Raw genomic sequence first — 22,719 nt, forward strand, 5'->3', positions numbered from 1 at the left:
CTCTAATTGATTAGATTATTATTTTTAATCGAGTCCCGGCCCTAAAATATATATATATATATTTATACATATCAAGTTTTTATATACTTTAAGTTTGTAGATTACTTATTCATCCATGGTTTGTATTCCGTAGTGACAGACAGCACACTGTACAGAGACGAACAAGGAAGAGCTATCAGATGCAAGGGTCAGAGCTCACTGGGGTCACCATGGTTACTGTCACACACTTCTCTCCGACTGCACATAAAGATTGTGTAAATCTCAGTGTGGACTCGATGCAGGTGACAGCTCTCGCACAAATACTACAAATAATAATGCCAGAAGGACATATTAGTAAATAAAGATTTCTATAACTCTCAATGGAGAAAATAGACATAAGAATACAAATTAAAATCAAAATATTCTCAGAAACCTGTATAAAATCTTTTCTGGTAGAAATAATTATAATTTCAACCACATACTTCACATGAAACTGCTCACAACAAGGTCTGTGGCCATTTCTAAGATTTCTGAAAATAGACTTTACATTTTGAAATGAGTTTTTGGAGCGTTTTGGGCCATATAGCTCCATTCTATTGGAGATCTATTCCAGACATCAGACCAATTTATGTAAAATGTCCAACTCACACCAACACTAAACTGATTCTAGCACTGCATGCCGCATAAAAAAAACATGTCTTTTAGCTATGGGGGTAAACTATCCATTTACAGTGCACATACAGCAGGTGAACTGTATTCTGAAAATACGGAAGCACAAACCAGTTTCCCACACTGCCGGAATGCTGCCTCATACTAGCCCTCCGTTTGCTTCTGCTTTTGGTCAAAAAATAGGAATGAATGACAAATGACGAATGGCTGAGGTTTGAGGGGACATGACGGTTCCTGTTTTAGCCGTACTTAAGGAGCTTACATGCCACATGCATAAGAATAGACGTCAAGCTCAATACCACAGGTATGTACTTAAGGATTTCATTACATTTATGTTCCTACAAACAGCGTTTTCACATTCAAACTTTTCAGAATTTTGTCCTGAAAGGTTAAACCATTTTGGCAAACATTTGATGTTGCATATCTTCTGCAATCATCTGTTTCATTTGGCTTGTTTTTTTTTATTTTTCCAGTGTGGCTGCTGTACTCTAGTGTTGCCCCCCCCCCCCCCCCCTCACCTCTTCATATACAGTCTTCCTCAATGTCCAGGAGGCTCTTCTCGTTGATTGCTCTTAAACGGAGCCTCGTGGATATCGGTTACCTGGCCTTGGATGTTTTCATTACCGGTAACAGGGATGGATTTCAAAGGACCCTCATCCTCCTCCTCACATGTAGCTTCTCCGGCCTCCTCCTCAGCTCCTTACTTCTCCTCTACCTCCTCTTCAGCCTGAACTATGATCTGGCAGTAGCCGCGGGGATTTCCGTCTGCGTTGAGGCCCTACTGACAGTAGCCCTCTTTCTATCAAAGAGAGTCAGGTGCTTGGGGATTCTCTTTGTGATATCCATTTTCATGAAAAAGAGTCGCAACCTGCTCCTGACCGCTGGGACCAGTTTAGTGGTTCTGAGAAATATCCGCAACACCTTGGAAAACACCACAGGCCTGGTCCGGAGCATGATCTGCAACCTGAAGGCCAAGAAAGCAGCCATCGCCGCTCCGTTCAGCAGCTACGTGGAGGTGCTGAAGTGGCTCGGCGACGTGCTCAGGGGGGTCACGGACTTGGGGGTGGTGAACCTCGACTCCCGCCTCAAGGTGTCCCCCAGACTGGAATCCGACAAATTCCGGTGGAAACTGAGCGAAGCGGAGCAGAAGCTGAATGACACTGTGAGGTATGCGCGGTCCCTGCTGAACGCCATCTCCTCCGTGACCGATAAGATGTTCCCCGCCCTGAGCTTCCTGGTCCTCGTGCTGTTCATCGCGCTGCACGTCAAAAAGTACCGCGGCGACGCAAAGTACAAAAACCGCTTCGTGAGCGGCAGGTTCGTTGGTTTCGACGAGAAGCGCAAGATGGAGGGAAAGCCCCACGTGCTGCCCCTCACGCCGGAGGAGGAGAAGATGTACACGGCGGTCCCCTCGGCCCGACCTACCGCAGCAGAGGGCAGAGCCATGCTCAAGTTTGGCGTTCCAGTTGTTACCCATTTGCTGGCTTGGGTCCTATTCATTACTATGGATGCCTTGTTGTACTGCTTCGTTGATATTGTAACAAGGAGGCTATCAGAGCTGGAACCTTTCCATGTCCCCTTGTTAATGAGCCTCAAAGTAAGTACGTTTGTCAAAGAACCTCGATGTCATTTTGGAGCATTTGTTCCAGAAACTGAATCTGAATTCATTTATCTTCTCAGGGAATTGCGACGTTAATGGGCATCCCGCTTGGCGAGGAAATCCATCAGAAAGACTTCTCCTACACTGTGACTCTGTTTGAGAAGAAATGTCTCCCTAAGCCCAAGCTGCTGCTCTACAAGTCCGTAGTCCCTCTGGCGGCCATCCTGCTCGCCTTGTTCATCATGGCTCTGATGGCTGCCAAAGTGGCCCAGCTCAGGCTGATGGTCTGCGAGCGATTCTTCCCCGGCGCCGCGGAGGAGAGGGTGAAGTACCTCCACGCCAAAATCCTGAGGAAGAGAAGCAAGAAGAGGGAGGGGCGAGACGCCTGCAGCCTCACATCCCTCTATTTGAAGGTATTGATTATTTCTACAGTGGGTTGAGTTCTTACATGTCTTTGCGTAAGGCTTAAGGTGGTTTGTCGTCTCCTTTCAGCCACATTTCTGGTGCCCGCTGCTCTTCAGGCCCAAAAGGGATCCGCCAAGCGTCGTGTAAGGGAAGCTATTCGTTTAGCCGTTTATTTTTCTATTCTCTGATAAAACAGAAGAAGGAGGTCCCCTAGTGAGGACAACTTTGAACAAGGGATTCCTCATCCTCGATGATCTTGTTGTTCAAGCATACTTTTTCCAAATCAGGGGACCTTTGGGACTGAACCCTACCAGTTTAGACCCACTGGTCAAACATCAGCGGGACTTCAGCTACTGCAGCCAGGGCCGGAGACCCTTTCACATTGCAACACTGTGCTGCACCATTTGTAGATCTGATCAAAGCTTTTTAATATTGTTTAAAACAGTATAATATTCAGCTAAATAAGCTGCTTTCCATTATTTATTGATGATTGAAATCGTACATTCCAGGTTAAGCTAAAACTGTTGTTCTAGATTATTTTAACTACGAGCAATTCAAATAAACTGGAAAAATAAGATTTTTTTCAGATTAAAGCAATAAATGTGTTGTTGACTCTACCTGCACTGTGTCCTTGTTATTCAGTTGAGTGACTTACCCCATTCGACATAACGGGCCCATATGCAAATTGGCAATACTTCTAACCATGAAGAATAGTTACCAAACGCCTCATATGAAGCCTTCCACATTAACATTTGCCAAACAATTACAAACCACCCTGCAACTAGAATGGTACATGTTTTGATGTTACATCATGCTCATTATATAACATACAGATGGCATTATTCTGTGATGAATCTATCCCTATGTGATCCTCAAGACAACAGCCAAATTAACATTGTATTTTAATAACCATGTAGTTGTGACGGTAGCAGTAAATCTTAGTTATTTATAACCTCTCTACAGTGTCCGTCTAACATGATAGGTAAAGCAATAAATAAATTAGAAACAGTGTCAGGCTTCTGTATTCCACCTCCAGGTCATTCTCCCCTGCAGAGAGTAGAACAGTAATATTTGCTGACATAATCTAGGACAGATGCCTCCTACGTGTGCAGGAACATCTCTGTCCTCCTTCCACTTACGCACTGTGTCGCTGCTCATTAACATCTCGCTGTTTAGTTACATTAGTTCACATTTCTCCTTCCAATTCTTATAAAATAACTTATTTATTATGTTACAGTTGTCTCAGATTTGTAAGAGCATTCCATGTTATTTCATTTAAATCAAATTGGCAGTGGTGGACATAAAAAAAAACTATTAGAACAATGCATTCAAAATGACTACTTTATAAAAGTTTATATTGCAGTTTCCTGGCATAGGTGTGCAGGAGTATGAAAGTAAATTTGTGTCATCAGGTTTTGAAAGAAAATGTGATTGAATTTCTAGCACTGAATATTTATGCATTGAAATGATGTATCTGAATGTTTTTCAACGTTAAAATACTGCAAAAAATTCAACCGCAAAAAAATCATATGTCGATGGTGTCGCAGCCGAAAGTGTATTGGGTGCTCGCTCCTTTTGCTTGACGCACACTCCTGATCTTGAATCTAGAATCGATTGCTCTTCCTTGAGGTCCCGGATGTTGCGGTTGAATTTTTTGCAGTTGAATGTTTTGCAGTTGAATATTTTAACGTTGAAAATCATTCAGATACATAATTTCAATGCATGTTTATCACTCAAATTTCCAAAAATTCGAATCAACATAAAAATGAATCATGTATTTGTTCTCTTTATTTCCTTTTTAAAATCCAGCAAGGAACACGTGGTGATACTCGTTCTCCACTGTGCACAATCCCACGCCGTCCGAGACAAGAGGAAGGAAGCGGCCGGTGCAGCTCCGGGGGGGGTGGGGGGGGCGTGGCCTTCTGTGACTCACACGCTGCCACTGACCCGTGTGGCTACGTGATAAGCTCACATTATGTCTCAACCGACCCTGTGGCAAAGAAAACACGGCGGCATGCCAGCCCGATAGGAAGCTGCCCCGTGACGCTGGGTGACGGACGCAGGCGTTCTTTTGTTGTTCCGTGGGAAGGGAAGGAATGCACGCCGTACATGGGCAAAGCTAGAGTGCACGTGATCATGTGCCCTCCAAGTGAACATGCAGATACAGAGGGAATCTGGGTCAACGTTGTAAATCTTCTCATTTTAATGAATACTTCATCAAAGGAAAAGATGCTTTGCGGGTTACCAATGGCAACGAACATGAAGAGAAATGGGTCAACAGTTTAACAAGAAACCCAGTAAAAGATCAATTAGGCTGGTTCAAAACTAATGCTATTCTTTTTTAATTATTTAAATTATACACAAACTTTGATGGGATGATTCTCTTTTCAAATCACACCACATTTGTTTTAATTAAACCATGCACAAGCCCTATTTTACTTCCTTGCATTGAATTACTTGCAGCAGTGGTAAACTGTGTGCTGAGCACAGCTGACCAGCAAATCTCACAATGGAACAAATTCAACGAAGGTATTGTCTGCCAACAGGACATTGACCTTGATGTAGACGCCACCAATGCAATGAATAACTTGTAGAAATGGCTCGCCATTCGTGTTCTGGGCCAGATGTTCATACAGAAATGACTTTGCCTTCGTAGGGCTTTCTCACCACAGCGGTAGGTTTCCCCACCTGCAGGCCAAACACAAGAAAGAGAGAGAGAAGGGTTAAGAGACCTGGGTGTACGATTTGCTGTTTTAAATTCAACACACATGTGAATTCCAGGAACCCTCGGAAACACGTTCATGTTTCATTGATGGGCGTCACATAATGAGCAAGAGATGACGATGGGGCCCAGAACTGCTTTTAGTCTCTAAACATGGTAGTTCCTGTTGTAAAGTTGGGACTTTTATGACTCAAGCGGCCACTTGTTGCTCATTTGTTCTTTGGCCACCCGGGGCGAGTGGAAACATGTTTAAAACAACACTGCCATAGCGTGAACTTGTATGTACACATCCAGCATGTTTTTATTTTTATTTTTTAAATGTATTTAATTTGTAGACTGGCAAAGTAGTTTCTGCAGTTCGGGGAGAAGAAGAAGAGATGCTGCACTGCGTTGACCAGCTGGTGCACTTAGTTTACAGTGGGTTCTTTTACCCGCATCACTAGCTCCGGCACTACATACTGTAGTGATGAACGTCGTGGGGGATTGACCCACCTGGTCCCTTTGCCTGATTCTCTTGTAAACATATTCAGAGAAGGGCTTCCTGTGAATGAATCTGCCGTGTCCCGCTGACACCGTCAGCCGCCCCTGCTCATAGACCACTTGGCCCCTCGAGATGGTGACGACGGGGACACCGTGGCACTCCATGCCCTCGAAGATGTTGTAGTCCACGGCCTGGTGGTGGGTCTTAGCTGATATCCTCCTGCCAAAACACAAAGACACGACTACACTTCACCTTTACGTTCTAAATGTCTTAATCGCGTGCAAACGCATTGCGCATCCTGTGTCAGGTGTGGTTCGCTGATGCAGGTGAAGGCAGGCAGGCAGGACTCACACGCAGGATACAAGTTTCCAAAATGTGCTCTTTATTTAGCACAAAACCGAACAGAAGCCAAAGGACGTGCACCAACGATGACTGACTAAGACAATGACGCGACCAGGGATAACAGGCACACAGGACTTAAATACACAAGGGAGGTGCAGGTGATTGGACACAGGTGGGAACACTCAGGCAATCACAGGACAGGAAGTGAAGCTCACCCAGAGACACGAGAGACAAGAAAACTACAAAATAAGACAGGAAGAGGACCCAAACCGTGACATCCTGTTCACTTTGCAGCAGCATTATATTGACATTTTTTTAACTTCTGCGTCTTATAAAGGCTAGGGTGGAACGTTGGAAAGGATTCGTAATCTAGCATGGCAGAAATTACAATTTTAAAAAGTACATACAGCATACATTTGCAAATGATTTATTCACAGCTATGATGCCTATGATGAGCTTTGTAGACAATATTAATTTTGTATTATCATGCTACTTTGAGTGCTATATTTTCATTCAATACTACAATACTGTACTTTCTTTGTGCAGCGCTGCTGCCGTCATGCACAAATCATAATTAAAAGCGGTGAGAGAACTTCCATGTTTTATTAATACCAGTCCAGAAGCTTCCATAACTGCATGCAGTTAGCAATAGTGGGAGTAGCTTAATGCACATTCTCATTAGGGTAGTGAAAGGGCCTTCTGGGAAATAATAAATCTCTCGCACAGGAAGCCAATTAAAACGCTTCCTATTAAAATAATCAAACACTCTGCACTGTACGGATTGATGGCGTCTGACAAATAAATCAGATCTAAATGAAAAGACCAAGTCAGCGGGGAGCAGTGAAGTGACTCAGCCACTTCCATGAAACTCATTGAATGTCTCCTTGCTTTCTTTTTTTTTTTTTTTTTTATCTCAGAGAGCCCTCCTCTCCTGATTCATACATTTCCCCCGTTGGTTGGCAGAGGCAGACACCATAGTGTGCACTGACAAAGGCAAGATGTGTCCTCATTATCCAAGTCATGAGACAAACAAGGCAATCAGCTTCCTAGGCGGTTCTGCTTACGCAACCCGTTGATAAAGTGGTTACGGAGCGACGCTCGTGCCGAGGGGCCATCCATTACGAGGCTTCACGGACGGCGAGCTCCTCCTCCTCCTCAGCAGGGGGCGTCGTGGTCGCACACAGGTTTCTGTATGAATCCATTCACTGGCAAAGTACACCAGTAGGTGATGTGCACACCAGTAGGTGATGTGTACACCAGTATGTGATGTGCACACCAGTATGTGATGTGCACACCAGTATGTGATGTGCACACCAGTATGTGATGTGCACACCAGTATGTGATGTGCACACCAGTATGTGATGTGCACACCAGCGGTTTGTGACGTCCCCGACGGGGCTGAGCCACGATTCTGCAGCACACAGAGCGCCGCCATTCTGGGTTATATAAGAACCAGTGTGCCACAGCACACAAGCCATTGGAACGCACAACTGTCCTCAGTATATTTAGCATCAGTGGGTGATGTGCTCCTTGAGACGGCACACTGTCTTCCGCTTCATATTTGGATGTAAAAATAGGAAAGATGAACAGAAACAAACAAGCCGTGTGATATTCTGAGCCCTTTATTCTGCATGTTCTCTACTTAGAAAAACGGGTTATGCTCCCACGTAAAATATTCGTCATCTTTCAGATCCTCGCCGTGACCCATCAGCGATATCCCACTGAGGCTTTGCTCATTGAGCTCAAGCAAGTGTTAAAAACAGAAAATCAACCAAACCTGGAAAAGAATGAATCATTCCGTAATTCATATGTAGATGGTGTTGCAGTAGATAAGTGATGGCATGCCCTGACTCCTGCACAGAGCACAATCGGGCTTACGTGGCCTGGTGTATTTGTGTGCGTGGAGGTGGCGCTAGATAAAAGATACGTCGCTTCCCTTTTTAGCTGCTCCAGCGTGCGTGCTTCACTGCTGAACTTCATGAGCTTCGACTTATTTGACCCGATGCGTGACACCGTGGAGACGCGCTTCCTGCCCTGCCCAATGTGTCATCGGCACTCTGCGTCTGCAGGAGTTACTGACAGCACTGACAGGAAGGACTGATGCAGATTGTGCATTGGGGCAGAACATATTTGAAACTGTACACACACTTTGTCCACTTTGTCCCCCCCCCACTCTCACCTTGTCATCTTTGGGTCCCATATAACCACGTCGGCATCCGAGTCCCTGGCGATGCGGCCTTTCTGCGGGTAGAAGTTGAAGATTTTGGCTGCGTTGCTACTGGTGACGGCTACGAATCGATTCTCGTCCATTTTCCCGCTGTGCTGAGGGGAGCAAACGCACACAGGAGCCGGCTCGAGTTAAAGGGGCCACGCGGTGGGTGACAGGATAAAGAGAACTGAAAAAAAAAAACTGAATTACCGGGCAAAAGGTCAGTGCTGAACTGCAGCAGCAGGCAACTTGTTCCTGCCAAAATATCATCTACTGTGTGATGTGCAAGCGCTGTGGAATGTGGTAAATCTTCCCAGCGGCCTCGCAGCTTTCTGCTGCGACCCGCAGTTCTGAGAGCTTACTGTTACTGAAATATGTGATGTTTCCACTCAAATAAATTGAGAATCGTATAATGATAAGAGTGCATATTCATAGCCAAACATAACATTTGGTGATGACAGCCCAGTAGGAGTTGAAAGAGCACAACAAACGGTGTAAAAAGCTGCCGAACAACGTCAGAATGAAGGCATCGATATCAATGGTACACACCACTCCTTTCTCCCAGATCACAGACATCCTGTCCTCCACTCCGTTCACTCCGTTTGGGATCTTAGTGAAGTTGTCTTTGCCGAGGGCCTTCTGGCACACGGAGAAGGTGCAGTTGTCCGTCCCGGTCAAACTGAGATCGTCACTAGCACGTTTGAAGGATAAATATCAGTGAATAACTAATGAATGATTAGAAAATACAGAACAAATAGATAACTCAGTTTACATGCCAATGATCCCATTTTTGTGAATTGGATCTCGCTCTTTTACGCTGCCATGTCAGCTTCCTACTCAAAGCCAAACGTTCTTGCTAAGTCCTGAAGCCCACTAATCTGTGATGCCGCGGCTGACGGGTCCACCTACTTGGCCAGTAGGTCCATGAGGTACCCCGGGGTGCTGGGGTCAGGTCTGAGGGGAGGGCCCATGACGAAGCCAGCAGCATGGGCCCAGTCTTGGTGCCAGCAGTGAGTGCCGTCGGTGCCCAGTCCGGCTGCGATGGGCTCCCCGAACACCACGCGCCCTGTGGACAGAGGACCCACAAGCTGAAGAACAACAGAGGTCAGTTCGCTTGTGAACAAATCACGTTTACCAATTTGGATGCATCAGAGGCTTTTCCACTGTGACCAGAAAAATCACGTGGAGACATGGAATCCTTGAAATATGAACACTGACGTTGGCTTTTGCTAATCTCTTAACATTGACCAACAGAGGGCAGCAAATCCCAGGCTCACCATCTCTGCGAGCATTGGACACCACCTTGGCGGCAGACTTGCTCATGACATGGACCACGTAGAGCGGGCAGTTGACGGCGTGTGCGATGGTGATGGCTCGCTGGGTGGCCTCGGCCTCCACCTCCTCCGGCCGACACAGCTCGTGGCCCTCTGGCCCCGTGATGCCCAGAGACAGCATCTTCTTCGCCCCCTGCCGAGTCCCAGCGGGGGCGGAGACAACAAGGCAGCGTGAAGGTCATTAGAGTGTCGTAGGGAGCGCGCTGACTAATACAAAGTCAACCAATGTAGGAGCATGTGGAAGCATGGACTAACGAGCCTGAGCGGTGCGTAAAACATGTTCACTCTGTTCCCAGCGATGTTTAAATGATAATGTTTGCAAATGAGTTATAATTCATTATGATTATCAGAATCCACTGCATTTTACCATGTTTTACAGCTGCAGAACCCTGACAGAAGGAGCGTATGATATGGTAGAATTCTGAAATATATCATCATTTAAAAGATAATGTTCATATGAGACTCCATGGGCTCTCAAGAACAGATCATTTACGTTAACAACACAAAATGAGCTTACTACACCTTGAACTCATGTTCCAGCCCAGCCCACTAGTTTCCCTCTTTAGGCATTTGCTGCCTCCTAGTGGTGAATTGTTGTCACAACATTCAAGAGGAAGAACAAAATAGAACAAAAAAGATGGTCCATTCCAACTTGTTGAAGCAGAAAAAGAGGCCCCTGAAGCCAGCAGTTATAAATGCTTGACCAGATTTGACATATCAGAGAAAAATACCTATTCAAGGGACGGTCCTTTTCTGCAGTGGCATGAGGACAGAGCAAAAGTTGCTTTTAGTATTACATCACATTGCTGGGACCAAGTGGACCTTGTACCATGTGGGACCTGCAAGTAACACTAAGTCAACATGTAGCCTTTTTTCATCAGTCAATGTTCTACTACCTGTTCTGCCTCAACGCCTGTTCTTCAAGCCCTCTTAGCAGGGTCTTGGAAGATGACACTACGATCAGTGAACCCTCAACACAAGCCACCATTGTTTAAGCCCGTGGTGTGTTTGAGCCCAGATGTGATCTATCTGAGCTGCAAACCATGCCTTTCCTGATTAAGAAGACTGTAGCATGTGAAAGTGAGTGTGCAGCCCTTCAATACAAGTCCCATCCCCCTTACAGTCTCTCGTTGATAAAGTGGTTATTTTCACATTAGCTCCCGCTGTACCAACCTCTGCGATCAGGTCCCCGTTCTCGGCGTGCACCTGAGCTATGGCTCCGGCCTCCTTACAGAGGGAGAAGGCGGCGTACAGCTCGGAGTCCGTCAGCATGAACACGTCTTTGTAGGCCATGAACATCTTAAAGGAATTGACGCCCTTCTCTTCGGTCAGCGTCTGCATCTCTTTTTTGACCTGGAAAAAAGCAGGTGGAATATGGAGGGTCGTATGTCAAAGAAATATGTATATATAGTGCCTTTAACACAACACAAACACAGGTACTATCTAACATTTGGATTCTGCAGCAGACACCTGTGCGTGGTGCAATTTGATTTTGGGATTTTCAACAGCTCATTCACCTGCTCGCTCCACCATGTGACGGCGACATGCAGCGAGTAGTCGCAGCAAACTTTGGGGTCAGCTTTCTTCCTCCAGCAGTCGTAGGCCTCCAGCAGAGACTTGCCCTTTTGGGGGATGACAAAGTCCAGGATCATTGTTGTCCCTCCTGCTAGGGCCGCCTGGGGAAACGAGCGGATTAAAAACAAGGATGCCAGTTAAAGGTTAACATTTGGCGACACATGTGAAGAAGCGTAGGCGTTGATTCAGAATGTACGCTGTTATTAGGATTGAAGCGACTCAGCGTTGGGGGGGGAATATTCTGCTACTCATCATGACATCACGGTTGTTTGTTCGCCTGTGAGCGGCTTCATGTCACCTGAACTGTGAATATGATTGTTGTACTACTAATGCAAAGCTGACACAAACTGCTAAATGATTTGATGTATCATGACTAAGTTGTTTAGCAGCCTGATAAACTTTATATCGTAAGGTGTTGACACAATAAAAGAAACTTAAGGGAACTTGTGAGGAAAGTAATTCTGGAGTTAAATCAAAATTATTTTTCCCCACCTTTTAGATGATTATATGTCCTCAATTGCATCAAAAGTTAAGTCAGACAAGTTCAATATACACTTGTGGGCAGAGCCTTCAAAATAAAACACCAACGTGCACGTCAAATCAAATATAAATACTGTGTTATAAAAAAAATGGAATTCTATTTTGCACAAGCTCTTTTGTCAAATAATTAAAAATAGGTGCAAATACGACAAATACGCCAAGACGACAAATACCTGCCAAGTCTACAAGTTTGTCATCCAGGTGTCACCCACCAGTCAAAACAAATTGGATACGTCCTTCAATAGTTAGGTAGGTAGTTTTGTGTTATGCATCGAAAGTAATAGAAAGTAATTTAGCAAATCTACTCTTTTTAAGGTATCTTCATTTTCTAATACCTCATAATTCTACTGCTCTCCACTTCAATTACATGATAACTACGATGTGATATCAGTTAGCAGATTTAGCAGATGGGACTTAATGAATTCCTGGGCAGTCCCTTACAATCTACCCTTCAGTGTATTAAGTTACCAGCTACAACACTAAAGAGATGAACCCAGGTGACACTCATTATTCTCAAATAATGCCGAAGCTTCTTTGAAAGGTTTGAAAGGTAAAATCAATTTTAAAAAAATAAAATAAATATGAATAAATCCATTATAATAAATATTTTAAAAAGCTCGCATTATTGTGAAGGCCGTACCGCTGGACTTCCGGCGCTCTCCTCAGCACTTAGCGCACTCTAACGCGTGATGGAAGTCCTCGTCTATTTGACGCAGTGTCGGTGAAAGTGAGCCTACCTTGGTTCCGATGTAAAAGTCGTCCACGGCCCTGGTGCCCATGAACTCCAGCTCCATGTGCGTGTGCGTGTCGATGCCGCCCGGCATCACCAGCTTGTCGGTGGCATCGATGACGCGCGCCCCTCCCGGGATCTGGAGACCCAGTCCCACTTCGATGATCTTGCCATTTTCGATGTAGACGTCGCCGATCACGGAGCAGTCCTCATTCACCACTTTACCTCCTTTTATCAAGATTCCGCTGTGCTCGGACATCCCGCTGTGCACGCTAGAGAGAGACACACACACACACAGAGAGAGTGAGAGAGAGAGAGAGAGAGAGAGACAACCCAGAGTGAACTGAGATGTGTGTGTGCAGCATAGGTCAGTTCCAAAGTTCATGTGTGCATTTGCTTCTGTCCCCTGTCTACACACCGGTTATTAAACGCAAATCATCTTTACAGCTGAGACTCAACTTTTTCCTTTTTGTACACAGACAATCCTGTCTCGTAAAAATGAACCAACACAGTTTTCTCTTGTGTGTATTCACGTGTGTGTTTGTATTACAAATAAGTGTCTGACCATCATATCTTTGACGTTGTTGTTGTTGTTGGAAGCTACTTATTGTTCTGTTACAATTCTCTCTCCTCCTTTTAAGAAGTAAAGTATTGGGACAGCGTTTTCATTGCCACATGCCATCGATGCTCACATTACATATACTAATGAATGGGTTAATTTAACTCCTGTATATTTTTTCAACTTATTATTATTATGACAGCAACATTAGTTTTCGATGGTGGTTCCTGGGTGACGTACGTAAGGATACCTGTGGAGTTCTTACCTTAGTAAGCTCTGCCCGTCCCACCACCTGCCCTCTGGACCCCATTCCATATTCTACAGTCTATCGCTCCTCACCTTGTTCCTTTCCTCACCTGTCTCAATAACAATGCTCTGTTATCTGGCTGTTTTCCCAACTCTCTGAAGGAGGCAAGAGTTAACCTACTTCTGGAGAAACACACCCTTCTGAAGAAAACAACTACAGACCGGTATCTCTTCTTCTCTTTCTGTCCAAAACTATTGAACGTGCGATCTTTAACCAACTCTCTTCCTCTCTCCACCGTAACAACCTCCTTGACCCCCACCAGTCAGGCTTTAAGGAGGGCCATTCCAGAGAGACTGTTCTCCTCGCTGTCTCAAAGCAACTCCACGCTGCTAGAGCCGCCTCTCTCTCCTCCGTCCTCATCCTTCTGGACATTTCTGCAGTATTTGACACCGTAAACCACCAGATCCTCATTTCCTCCCTTCAGAAACTTGGTGTCTCAGGCTCTGCTCTCTCCCATCTCTCATCCTACCTTGGTGACCACACCTACCGGGTAACTTGGAGAGGATCTGTGTCGGAACCTTGTCCTCTTACTACTAGAGTTCTTCAGGGCTCCTTCCTGGGCCCCCTCCTCTTCTCTATCTACACCAAGTCTCTCCGCTCCGTCATTCGCTCGCATGGTTTCTCCGACCACAGCTATGCCGACGACACCCAATTAATCCTCTCCTTACCCCCTCAGACACTCAGGTGGCGGCACGGATCTCTGCCTGTCTGACTGACATCTCTCAGTGGATGGCCACTCACCACCTGAAGATCAACCCCGACAAGACTGAACTACTTCTCTTCCCCAGAAAACACTCTCCCACTCAGAACCAGAATGTTAACTTTGGCAACTCTGTGTTAACACCCACTCTGACTGCTAGGAACCTTGGTGTGACACTTGACTCCCAACTCTCCCTGACTGCCCACATCACAGCGACAACACGACCTCTGCAGCTCATCCAGAATGCAGCAGCTCAACTGGTCTTTTTTTTTTTTACCAAGAGTGTATTTTGTCTGGATATAAATTAAATGGTACACAGTTCGTGTGAGGTCAGGGGTGCAGAAAAAGTACTGTGTAAATCCAAAATCTTTCCTCTGCTAAATCGAATGCTGTGTCATACCACAGTCCTCCATTGACGTTCTAATGTTGTGGGAACTTTTAGTTTTTTTTCGTTATTTATATGACATGAGATTTAGGTTAAACCCACAACCTCCTGGTCATAAACTCACACAAAACTGAGGTCATTGTACTTCGCTCTGAACACCCCTGAAATAACTAAGAACATTAACACATGACCTGCATGGCCTCCAACTCCGGCACAAATCATTAGCCAAAGTAAGATTGCAAAAAAATCCTAATGATCAAGCAGTCCATGTCAGGAGATCGGTGCTGGTGCAGGCGGAAGGAGGCAGGACCCAAAACGCAGGACTCTCAAAAACGGTGCTCTTTATTCTCTGACCAAACTGAGACGTGCTCCAACAACGACTGACGTAGACATTAACAATGACGCGACAAGGGACAACAGGCACACGGGGCTTAAATACACAAGGGAGGTGCAGGTGATTGGACACAGGTGGAAGCAATCAGGCAATCACATGACAGGACAGGAAGTGAAGCTCACCCAGAGACACGAGACACACAAAAACTACAAAATAAGACAGGAAGAGGACCCAAACCGTGACAGTCCATGCTGAGACTCTCCACTTGGTTCAGGATACTGCAGAAAGATTCTCTGTTCTGGTGGTGAAATATATTCACCACCAGATATATATTCAGAATATTGTTTTAAATCCTTTGGCCTGACCTACCAAGCCCTAAAGAGTCAGGCACGGTCCTATCCCATGGAGCTCACATTGCCCTTTAGATCCACACAGGCACTGCGCTTCTTTCAGCTTCCAGACTCCCCAAAAGTAGTACGGGATCCAGTCTTAAGCTGTAAAGCTACTGTCCTTTCTAAGGAGTTTCTTTAACGGAGCGCTGAGGGCGGGCTCAGGCTGGCCTTGGACCAGCCCCTCGATACACTGCTATAGGCCTGGACTACCAAGGGACTTCCTGTGACACAGCGAGCTCCTCCTCCTCTCCCTGTGTATGCATTCTTCGGCTATTGATGCATGTCGCGGTGCCTGCTCGCCTCGTAGGTTTCCATGGACCGGGGTTGTGCCCGCTGACGTGACCCACATGACCCCCGCTGCTACGATGATTGTTATTATTGCTCACATTTCTATTTAATTTGCATTATCATTTGAATACACACACAGCTGCTGTTATTTGTCATTTCAATTATGTCTCATTTATTACTGCATCTACTTCTGTTACTATTCATTAACAGTATCATGTCTGTGTTGTAATTGTATCATGTTGTTATTTATGCACACAAGCCATCTATTGAACTTGTCCCCGTCCTGGAGGAGGTTTTTCTCCTCAGAGGTTTTTTGTTTTTTCCTCTATTCCCCTCTAGTTTCTTTCAGGGAAACGTTTCCATATCTGATGCTCGGGTCCAAGGACAGAGAATGTCGTGTGCTGTACAGATTGTGAAGCCCTCTGAGGGTTTTCAAATAGAAATAACGGAGTGAACTCTCAGTATAATGCACTACATTTATGGGAAATTAGCGATTGCCCCGCTGAATGAACATATAGCATTTTCAAGATATAAGCTTTTGAAATGTTCTAACACTGACCACCTATTCCTTATTATACATATTCCCAAAAGGCTGATGGTGGCGCATGGAGTAGTGTGATGCGCTGGGAGCTGCAAGGTTGGCGGTCCGAATCCCGGCTGCTCCATGTGCCGTGTTGAAGTGTCCCTGAGCAAGACACCCAACCCCTGATTGCTCCCCAGGCTAAATGTAACGCATGGGTTATAATGCAATGTAAGTCGCTTTGGATTAAAAGCGTCAGCTAAATGACATGTGATGTAAAAACAACTGCAGTCTAAACTGAACTCAGGTCTGTTTACTGCACCTGATCAGGTTTTTTTTGTTACTGGGAGGAAGGTGAATTTAGTGGTCAGAATGATCCGAATCACTTTGATTCCAGGTTATAAGGACTTTTGGTGTCTCAATATTTGTGGACCTGTCCATCCACCTCGGTGTCGTCCCAATGACGTCCTCGACAACGATGCGGGTTGTATCAGAAATACAGTGAACTGACCACTTGGACTCAAGGGTAACCAAATTACAGCCCGACGGTCAAAGGTTAAAGGTCAAGGCCGCCGTGACATAATGGTTTTGGCCATACTTAATGTGCTAATTTTGATCATTTCAAACAAATGTAAGACAAAATGATGAGGTGGACAGAGTGCAGTTGGACTCACAGCTCACAGCTGTTACTGTGGCTCTTATTTTGAAAAAAAACATGGATGTCACTTCAGTTATGCAATCTTTAGTAATGGCTAGTGGATTTTATTTCATGCATTCATCGCTGTTTTTGACCATATGACCCTTTGACATCATGTCAGACATAGTAATAAAATAAAGAATGACTAAGCTCCTTCCAAATGGTCTGTCTCTCCATACTGAGGTGATACATTGCTTCACACATTGATGAGAATCAATGTGTGACTCGGACTGGTCGTCATTCAGAAAATCTGTGACAACAGTAGTTCAGACCCAAGATCCAAAAACAGAGGCAGGGAAGCTGAGAAGTTAAAAAAAGTGAATGCATTTCTATGAATTGCTGGTATTCACTGTAAAAAAAAAGAGAGAGAAAAAAACAGAAAGAAAATCCCCAAATTGAGCAGGCTTCTGATAACGCTGTGATATCCCCGGAGCATGCAACTGGCTCTCTTTCATGAAGAGTTGTTAGCCACTGGGAGAGATTAGCATTTGACTGCAGTGGATTGGTTGTCAGCGCCGCATCAGTCCAGACAACTTTTCTCATCCATTAGTGTATTACGGGAACAAGACACATTGGAGAGACAAAGATGCATGCGCTGGTGAGATAAGCGCGCGCACAGGGCTTAGGAACACCTAACCTTCACAGTTGCAATAAACAATAACATGTGACTTAAGAGGATTTACATAAGATGAGAGGAGTAATCAGAGGGAGTGAAAAACCAATGAGGCAGCAATGGCATCTCCTCCAAAGTCTCTGTGCCGCTGAATGAGTAAAGTTGCCATTCCGCTGGATTTAGACGAAGGCTGTTATCATTTTCATTTCCTCGACCTGCATTACAAACCAACACAGATGTCACTTTCTCTCTCGGCTGCATTCAAATTCTGCGAGCGCCGCTCCCCGAGCCTTGACAAGGTAAAACTCTGGCATTAGAAGGGCACAGTGTGCACAAAAAGTGACATAAGATAATTCTCAGTCAGATTATCAGCGCGCTGTGCTCAGGCACAAAGGGGCTTGTTTGCCGTGCTTGTGCTTAAACTTCACACATCACACATCACACTGCGGCTACAGAGAAATGTGTGTTAGAGATACAACTAATCTGTAAGGGGGGAAAAGGCCAGATTATAAACCTGTCGTTTTGGCATTTCTATAGCTGGTTTTAAGTGTTAAGAGGAGGGTTTTGTGTGAAATCTAATGTTTGTCCTATTTGTATTCTCTTATCTAGTTCGATTTCTTTTTAAATCCAATGCCGCTGCAGACTGTCTTGTGTTTCTGTCATACACAATTTTCATTTGAATCAAACTGGATGAGAGACGGGAGGGACCTGCCCTAAAAGGAATTTCAAAGGGGTAAGATGAGCTGAAAACCTGATAAGCACTGGCCTGCTAGTCCCATCCCCCCCAAAAAAACGGAACGTGAACATGCCGGAAAACATTTTGGGGGCGATAGTGGAGTTCCACGCCTCGCCTCTCCATGGACACCAGGCCCACTGGAGTCGAGGGGGACAGGCCTCTGCTTTTGCTCTCTGAGCGCCTGGAGTGGGAGACGGGGAAGGGAGCAGTTGATGCCGTCTAGTCAGTAAAGCCGGGGGGGGGACGTTCAGCACAGACTTCCCCCCCGGACCCCAACATATTGGATCTTTTCCCGGCATGCACTACGAGGCAGTACAGCCTCCTGAGAACAGTTCATCCACAGGGCACAACACGCTGATGAGCAATTCCCTCACCTGTGTGAAGGTGTTACAGCCGTCTCCAAACATCAGGCCGATCCGGGGCTTCGTTTAGCCGGCGCGCGCAGCAAGCTGTTCCCGTTAGAGGTTTCATGCACAGCGCGGTTTATTTGTCGCATCACTTTAAATTCAAACAGTCTCGTGTTCTGCGGACATGCATCCTATTACTGAGTCTGTGTGTGTATGTGTGTGTGGCCACTGGATTCTTACCGGCTTTCCGATATTATTTTGTTTCTAAATTTAATTTGAATGTAATTCCATTTCTTCCCAACGTGTTGATCCTTTTATCCTTGGGTTGTCTTAGTAGCACATGTTAAGTATGTTACGTGGGAGCCAATGACTTGATTCGGGGCCTGATTGTGAATATTCATGCACACAAACGACTGGCTCAGGATTGCATTACCACTAATTGCAGCCCAGATGGCAGTGTTCTCCTCAGGTTGGGATGTAAATGTGATCCGTACTGTGTGCTGAAACATTTGTAATGCACACAGTAGAAAATGAAAAGATATTTCATTTACCCATATGTGTATGTTGGTATATAAAAATAAAGACTGTTATATCAAGATCTTCAATTAAAGATCTAATATGGTGATATATGTTTAAGGGAGATTAAGGAAATTAAAAGTTTGTGGGATCATTTTTGCTTATTGTACTGGATCTCAGATTTTGATGTAATACATCAGCAGATCATGTTAACAAAAACCAGAATACACCTTTAAGCACCATGTGCGCCACCAGCTGAATGAGGTACTTGGTGGCAAATTTCAGCCCCCAAATACAAAAAAACAAACGTTACTAACAATGTAATAAGGCTTCAAATGCGACAGAAAGTGATGTAAGATTCCCTGACACTTTGCCCACGAAGACAGTAGAGAAGTCTGCAGCTACTTCAAAACATTTGTCAGTCACATTGTTGCAGCTCAAGCATCACAAGGCAGCTGTTAAGCAGACTCTAAAAATGTTAAGCTTCCAACAATGGGAGGCAGAAAATGTGAAGGGAAACAATTAAATTACGCCTTGCATGAAGTTTGCTTTTCATTTTGTGAGGCAAATTTAGTGCCATGGTTAATCATTATGCTGTTGAACACGATTTGCAAAAATATTCAAGAGCTTTATGTGCCTCAGTGCCCCTTCTGTATTGAAAAATAATGGGCCTCTATCCAATTAAAAACTGCATTAAATCTCTAAAGTATTACATGCACTTTACTGGTATCTTTCTGATTAGGCTTTTCTGCATGTGCAGATGCTGACAGCACACCGAGAAAGGGAGCTCTGACTGACTGCTCCCCTTTTGAATCTAGCACTCGTATGGATGCACAAGGTGCATGCCTGTAATAACGCTCGGAAAAAAGGAGGGGAACGTTTTCCCTCAAAATCTGCAATCCGACGGAAGGGAAACATTTAGAGAAACGTCAGAAGGATCACGATGAATACCTGCTTCATATCTCTCGACAACCTGTGCTTCTTTGGAGCTGAACAAAATGTCCGAGGTGATGTTGATTGTGTCCACATGATGATTTGTGTTAAGATGTATTAATGCGGCGCCTTTTGTATTCATAACGGCCCTTATGTTTTGATTCTAGCATTGATAGGCAGTGATTCATTGTTCTGCAAACGGAGGCACCAGTCCAACCTGTGAATGGATGATTTATGTGACCATCTGTTTTGTTTTGATCATGATTTGATTATCTCTTTTTTGTCTGATGACTTTCGATGTCAAGACCCATTTTCTTTACACACACACACACACACACACACACACACACACACACACACACTGTACACGCGCACATCCCTCAAATGTACATGTGCACAACTTTGGAATAATTGCACTGCCTCTCCATCACTGTCTCAAAAAAGAGAGAATAAAAACAGATTCCACATCCACACCCTCATTCTTTTAAAAAGCTGACCAAATTATGATTACAAGTGTAACGAGCAGGGTAGTCGCACAACCGACTGCGGCTCCGCACTATCTATTTGTGGTAATTAAAAGATTTGCAACTACATGTGTCTGCAGATAATCAAAATGTCTTCTGCAGAAGCACTCCCAGATGCATCGGCACTCCAGAGCTCATTTGCTTGCTGCGATCTCATGTTTGTTTAGAATTAATCAATCTACCCACAATTGAGTTAATTAATTAGTGTTTTAATGCTACTCTTTATAATTGCAGTCAGATGAGTCTGCAGACAAAGCAATCACATTAATGCAAATACAACGGATAATTGTTATCCAAACTTCCTCGGCAGCAGCAGGGGAGAGCTCTTACTGTACTGTGGGAGCGGCGCGTTCCGGACCAGCCACTAGATGGCACCATTGAGCAGCGTCTCTCCTCTTGTCCTCTTGTCACTTCCTGGATGTTGTTCAATTAACTGTCCTATACTGTCCCCATTAGGTGGGCGTACATATGCATTGAGGGACGGACAACGCCGGGGCCCCCTCACTTGTAGAGAAACGCCCACTAAATCAGCGGCAGCATAAAAATAAAAAAAACTCACACTGTGTGTGGGCTGTTTAAAAAAAAAAAAGATGTTTGTATCGAATGTGAATCAAAGGGAAGGTTTGCTGAGTCTCTTTTCCCCCTCTGATAATCTGCTGATAATGTATGGAAAGCTTGACCTGAGAGGTTTCTCTCACTAAATGTCAGGGGGGCCACGTCGTTTTTCAGCAACATACAAAGACAAAATGAATTGTAACCAGGCTGAGCTCACACAGGCAGGCAGCTCGGCCCTGGACGCGGAGGAGTAAATAATGCATGCTCTCAGTCGTGTTAAAAAAAACAAAAACAAAAGGGGGGGGAAAAAGAAGAAGGAAAGTCTAGTTTTTCTCTCGCGTGAGTAGAAAAGTTTGCCGTTCGTTGCTCCCTTTCGAAAACTTCCATCGTTCAAATCTCTGTCGCAGCATCTTCATCATCATTGTCCTCATCATCACCACCACCATTAACCGCGAGCTCATTTTCCCATCGCGTGGTGGCTTTGTAGAGTACTTTTTTTGGGGTTGTTTACCCAGTTCCTGGTGTTTTTCAGGAACGCGCCAGTGTGTGTCGTTCGGCAGCCTCTCAGCAAGAGCCACTACTCCCTCATCTCTTTAGTTTATCTCCTCTGATGATCTGCTCAGATAGATATGACAGCTGAATAAATATGCAAACGTGGTGCGCAGCTCCACACTCCGCCTGCAGAATTTCTATTATGCGCTCAGATTTAGAGACTAACAGTATATTGAGATAACAAAGGCCCTCTTTGGGGATTTGGATGAATTGGTGGTGGTGGGGGGGGGGCTTCTTTATCATCTTGTGATAAACTAAAGATATCAGCTGAAGAAATCAAGACACTTCACACTCATTCGCTTGCACTAATTAGAAATCTCTTTTTCACAAAATCTGCCGATGATACTTTCAGAAGAGATGTTTGAATGTGAGAGAATAAAAATGGGATTCATAGAATCACACTGGTTAATTAACCTAAGGCGGCAGTGTCATTTCCTCTGCTCTTTTAAACAGCTCTGCTGTGTTCTTCTAAGGCGGTTTTATTTGAAATAAAGATGCTTTCACGGATGCTGCGACCCATTTACCTGTGAGGTTTTCGGAGGATGAAAGGACAGACAAGCCCTGTTAAATCACACCCGTGTTAGAAAAATGTAAGAAAACAACAAAAGCCTTTTCTCTTTTCTTTTTTTTTAAATGTCCCCAAAAATGACCCTTATTTATCTTCTCGTCAGCGTGGCTTGATATCGCGGCACTTAGAAATGTAAAAGACGTTGGTGGGGTATATTCTTGTTCTTAATCCACACAAAATGATTTTGGAAAAATAGGGCAATCAAAAAAATGTAAAAATGGTATTTCCACATTTAGATAAATCACAACATGCACTGATTGGTGCACTGTCGGACTTGTGGGCATATGTTGCCTTTTTATAGCATACTGGTGACTATCTCAGCTCTAATACTCTGGGCTTTCGCCTGGCCCCCAGCTCCCAGCATGCTTTGAAACATGTAAGTCTCTTTTCAATCAGTTTTTGAGCATGGCATCGATATTGGCTTCATTTGTGGCAGAGGAGGCGCTTTGGCAGCTCCGTTTTGAAAAGAATCGCCATGGGAGGGGTCGGCTTGACCCAGCTTTAATGCAAAACTGAAAAGGAGAGGAAACAAAAAAAAAGAAATGTTACTATATTTAACCAAAAACTGCAGCTGACTGGGAAAACACATGATAATGATATCCTCTTA

The 22,719-nt window shown here is 44.7% G+C and overlaps 2 protein-coding genes across 5 annotated transcripts; one reads left to right on the plus strand and one right to left on the minus strand.

Annotated features, from left to right (window-relative positions):
- The first annotated feature begins 1,411 nt into the window (after positions 1 to 1,411).
- Positions 1,412 to 3,127, plus strand: LOC119197398 (dendritic cell-specific transmembrane protein). The gene is made up of 2 exons (XM_062565509.1): positions 1,412 to 2,245; positions 2,329 to 3,127. The coding sequence occupies exons 1-2, from the start codon at positions 1,499 to 1,501 to the stop codon at positions 2,686 to 2,688; spliced, it is 1,107 nt and encodes a 368-aa protein (XP_062421493.1). The 5' UTR covers positions 1,412 to 1,498; the 3' UTR covers positions 2,689 to 3,127.
- Positions 3,128 to 4,423: 1,296 nt separating this feature from the next.
- On the minus strand, positions 4,424 to 12,932 carry dpys (dihydropyrimidinase). Of its 4 annotated transcripts, XM_037452995.2 has the most exons (10): positions 12,594 to 12,920; positions 11,259 to 11,417; positions 10,915 to 11,094; positions 9,685 to 9,874; positions 9,317 to 9,473; positions 8,957 to 9,098; positions 8,618 to 8,662; positions 8,378 to 8,520; positions 5,868 to 6,075; positions 4,424 to 5,341 (listed from the first exon to the last, which is right to left on the minus strand). In XM_037452995.2, exons 1-10 carry the CDS (start codon positions 12,843 to 12,845, stop codon positions 5,282 to 5,284), a joined length of 1,536 nt encoding a protein of 511 aa, XP_037308892.2. In that variant the 5' UTR covers positions 12,846 to 12,920; the 3' UTR covers positions 4,424 to 5,281. The 4 variants fall into 4 exon arrangements, with proteins under 4 accessions (XP_037308892.2, XP_037308893.2, XP_037308894.2 ...); XM_037452996.2 differs by lacking the exon at positions 8,618 to 8,662 and having other exon boundaries at positions 12,594 to 12,916; XM_037452997.2 differs by lacking the exons at positions 4,424 to 5,341; positions 5,868 to 6,075 and adding an exon at positions 7,083 to 8,282 and having other exon boundaries at positions 12,594 to 12,932.
- Between the last annotated feature and the right edge of the window lie 9,787 nt (positions 12,933 to 22,719).

Source organism: Pungitius pungitius, chromosome 11, assembly GCF_949316345.1.
Source record: "Pungitius pungitius chromosome 11, fPunPun2.1, whole genome shotgun sequence".
Classification (NCBI taxonomy): domain Eukaryota; kingdom Metazoa; phylum Chordata; class Actinopteri; order Perciformes; family Gasterosteidae; genus Pungitius; species Pungitius pungitius.

Bases quoted from the DNA above. Each gene is read 5' to 3' on its own strand.
- LOC119197398 (XM_062565509.1), top strand. From the start codon at position 1,499: ATGAAAAAGAGTCGCAACCTGCTCCTGACCGCTGGGACCAGTTTAGTG. The intron at 2,246-2,328 runs GTAAGTACGTTT...TTATCTTCTCAG, and splicing joins CCTTGTTAATGAGCCTCAAA to GGAATTGCGACGTTAATGGG.
- dpys (XM_037452995.2), bottom strand. From the start codon at position 12,845: ATGTCCGAGCACAGCGGAATCTTGATAAAAGGAGGTAAAGTGGTGAAT. The intron at 11,095-11,258 runs GTGAATGAGCTG...GCTTTTTTCCAG, and splicing joins TCACATGGTGGAGCGAGCAG to GTCAAAAAAGAGATGCAGAC. The intron at 9,875-10,914 runs GTTGGTACAGCG...GGGACTCGGCAG, and splicing joins ACGGGGACCTGATCGCAGAG to GGGGCGAAGAAGATGCTGTC.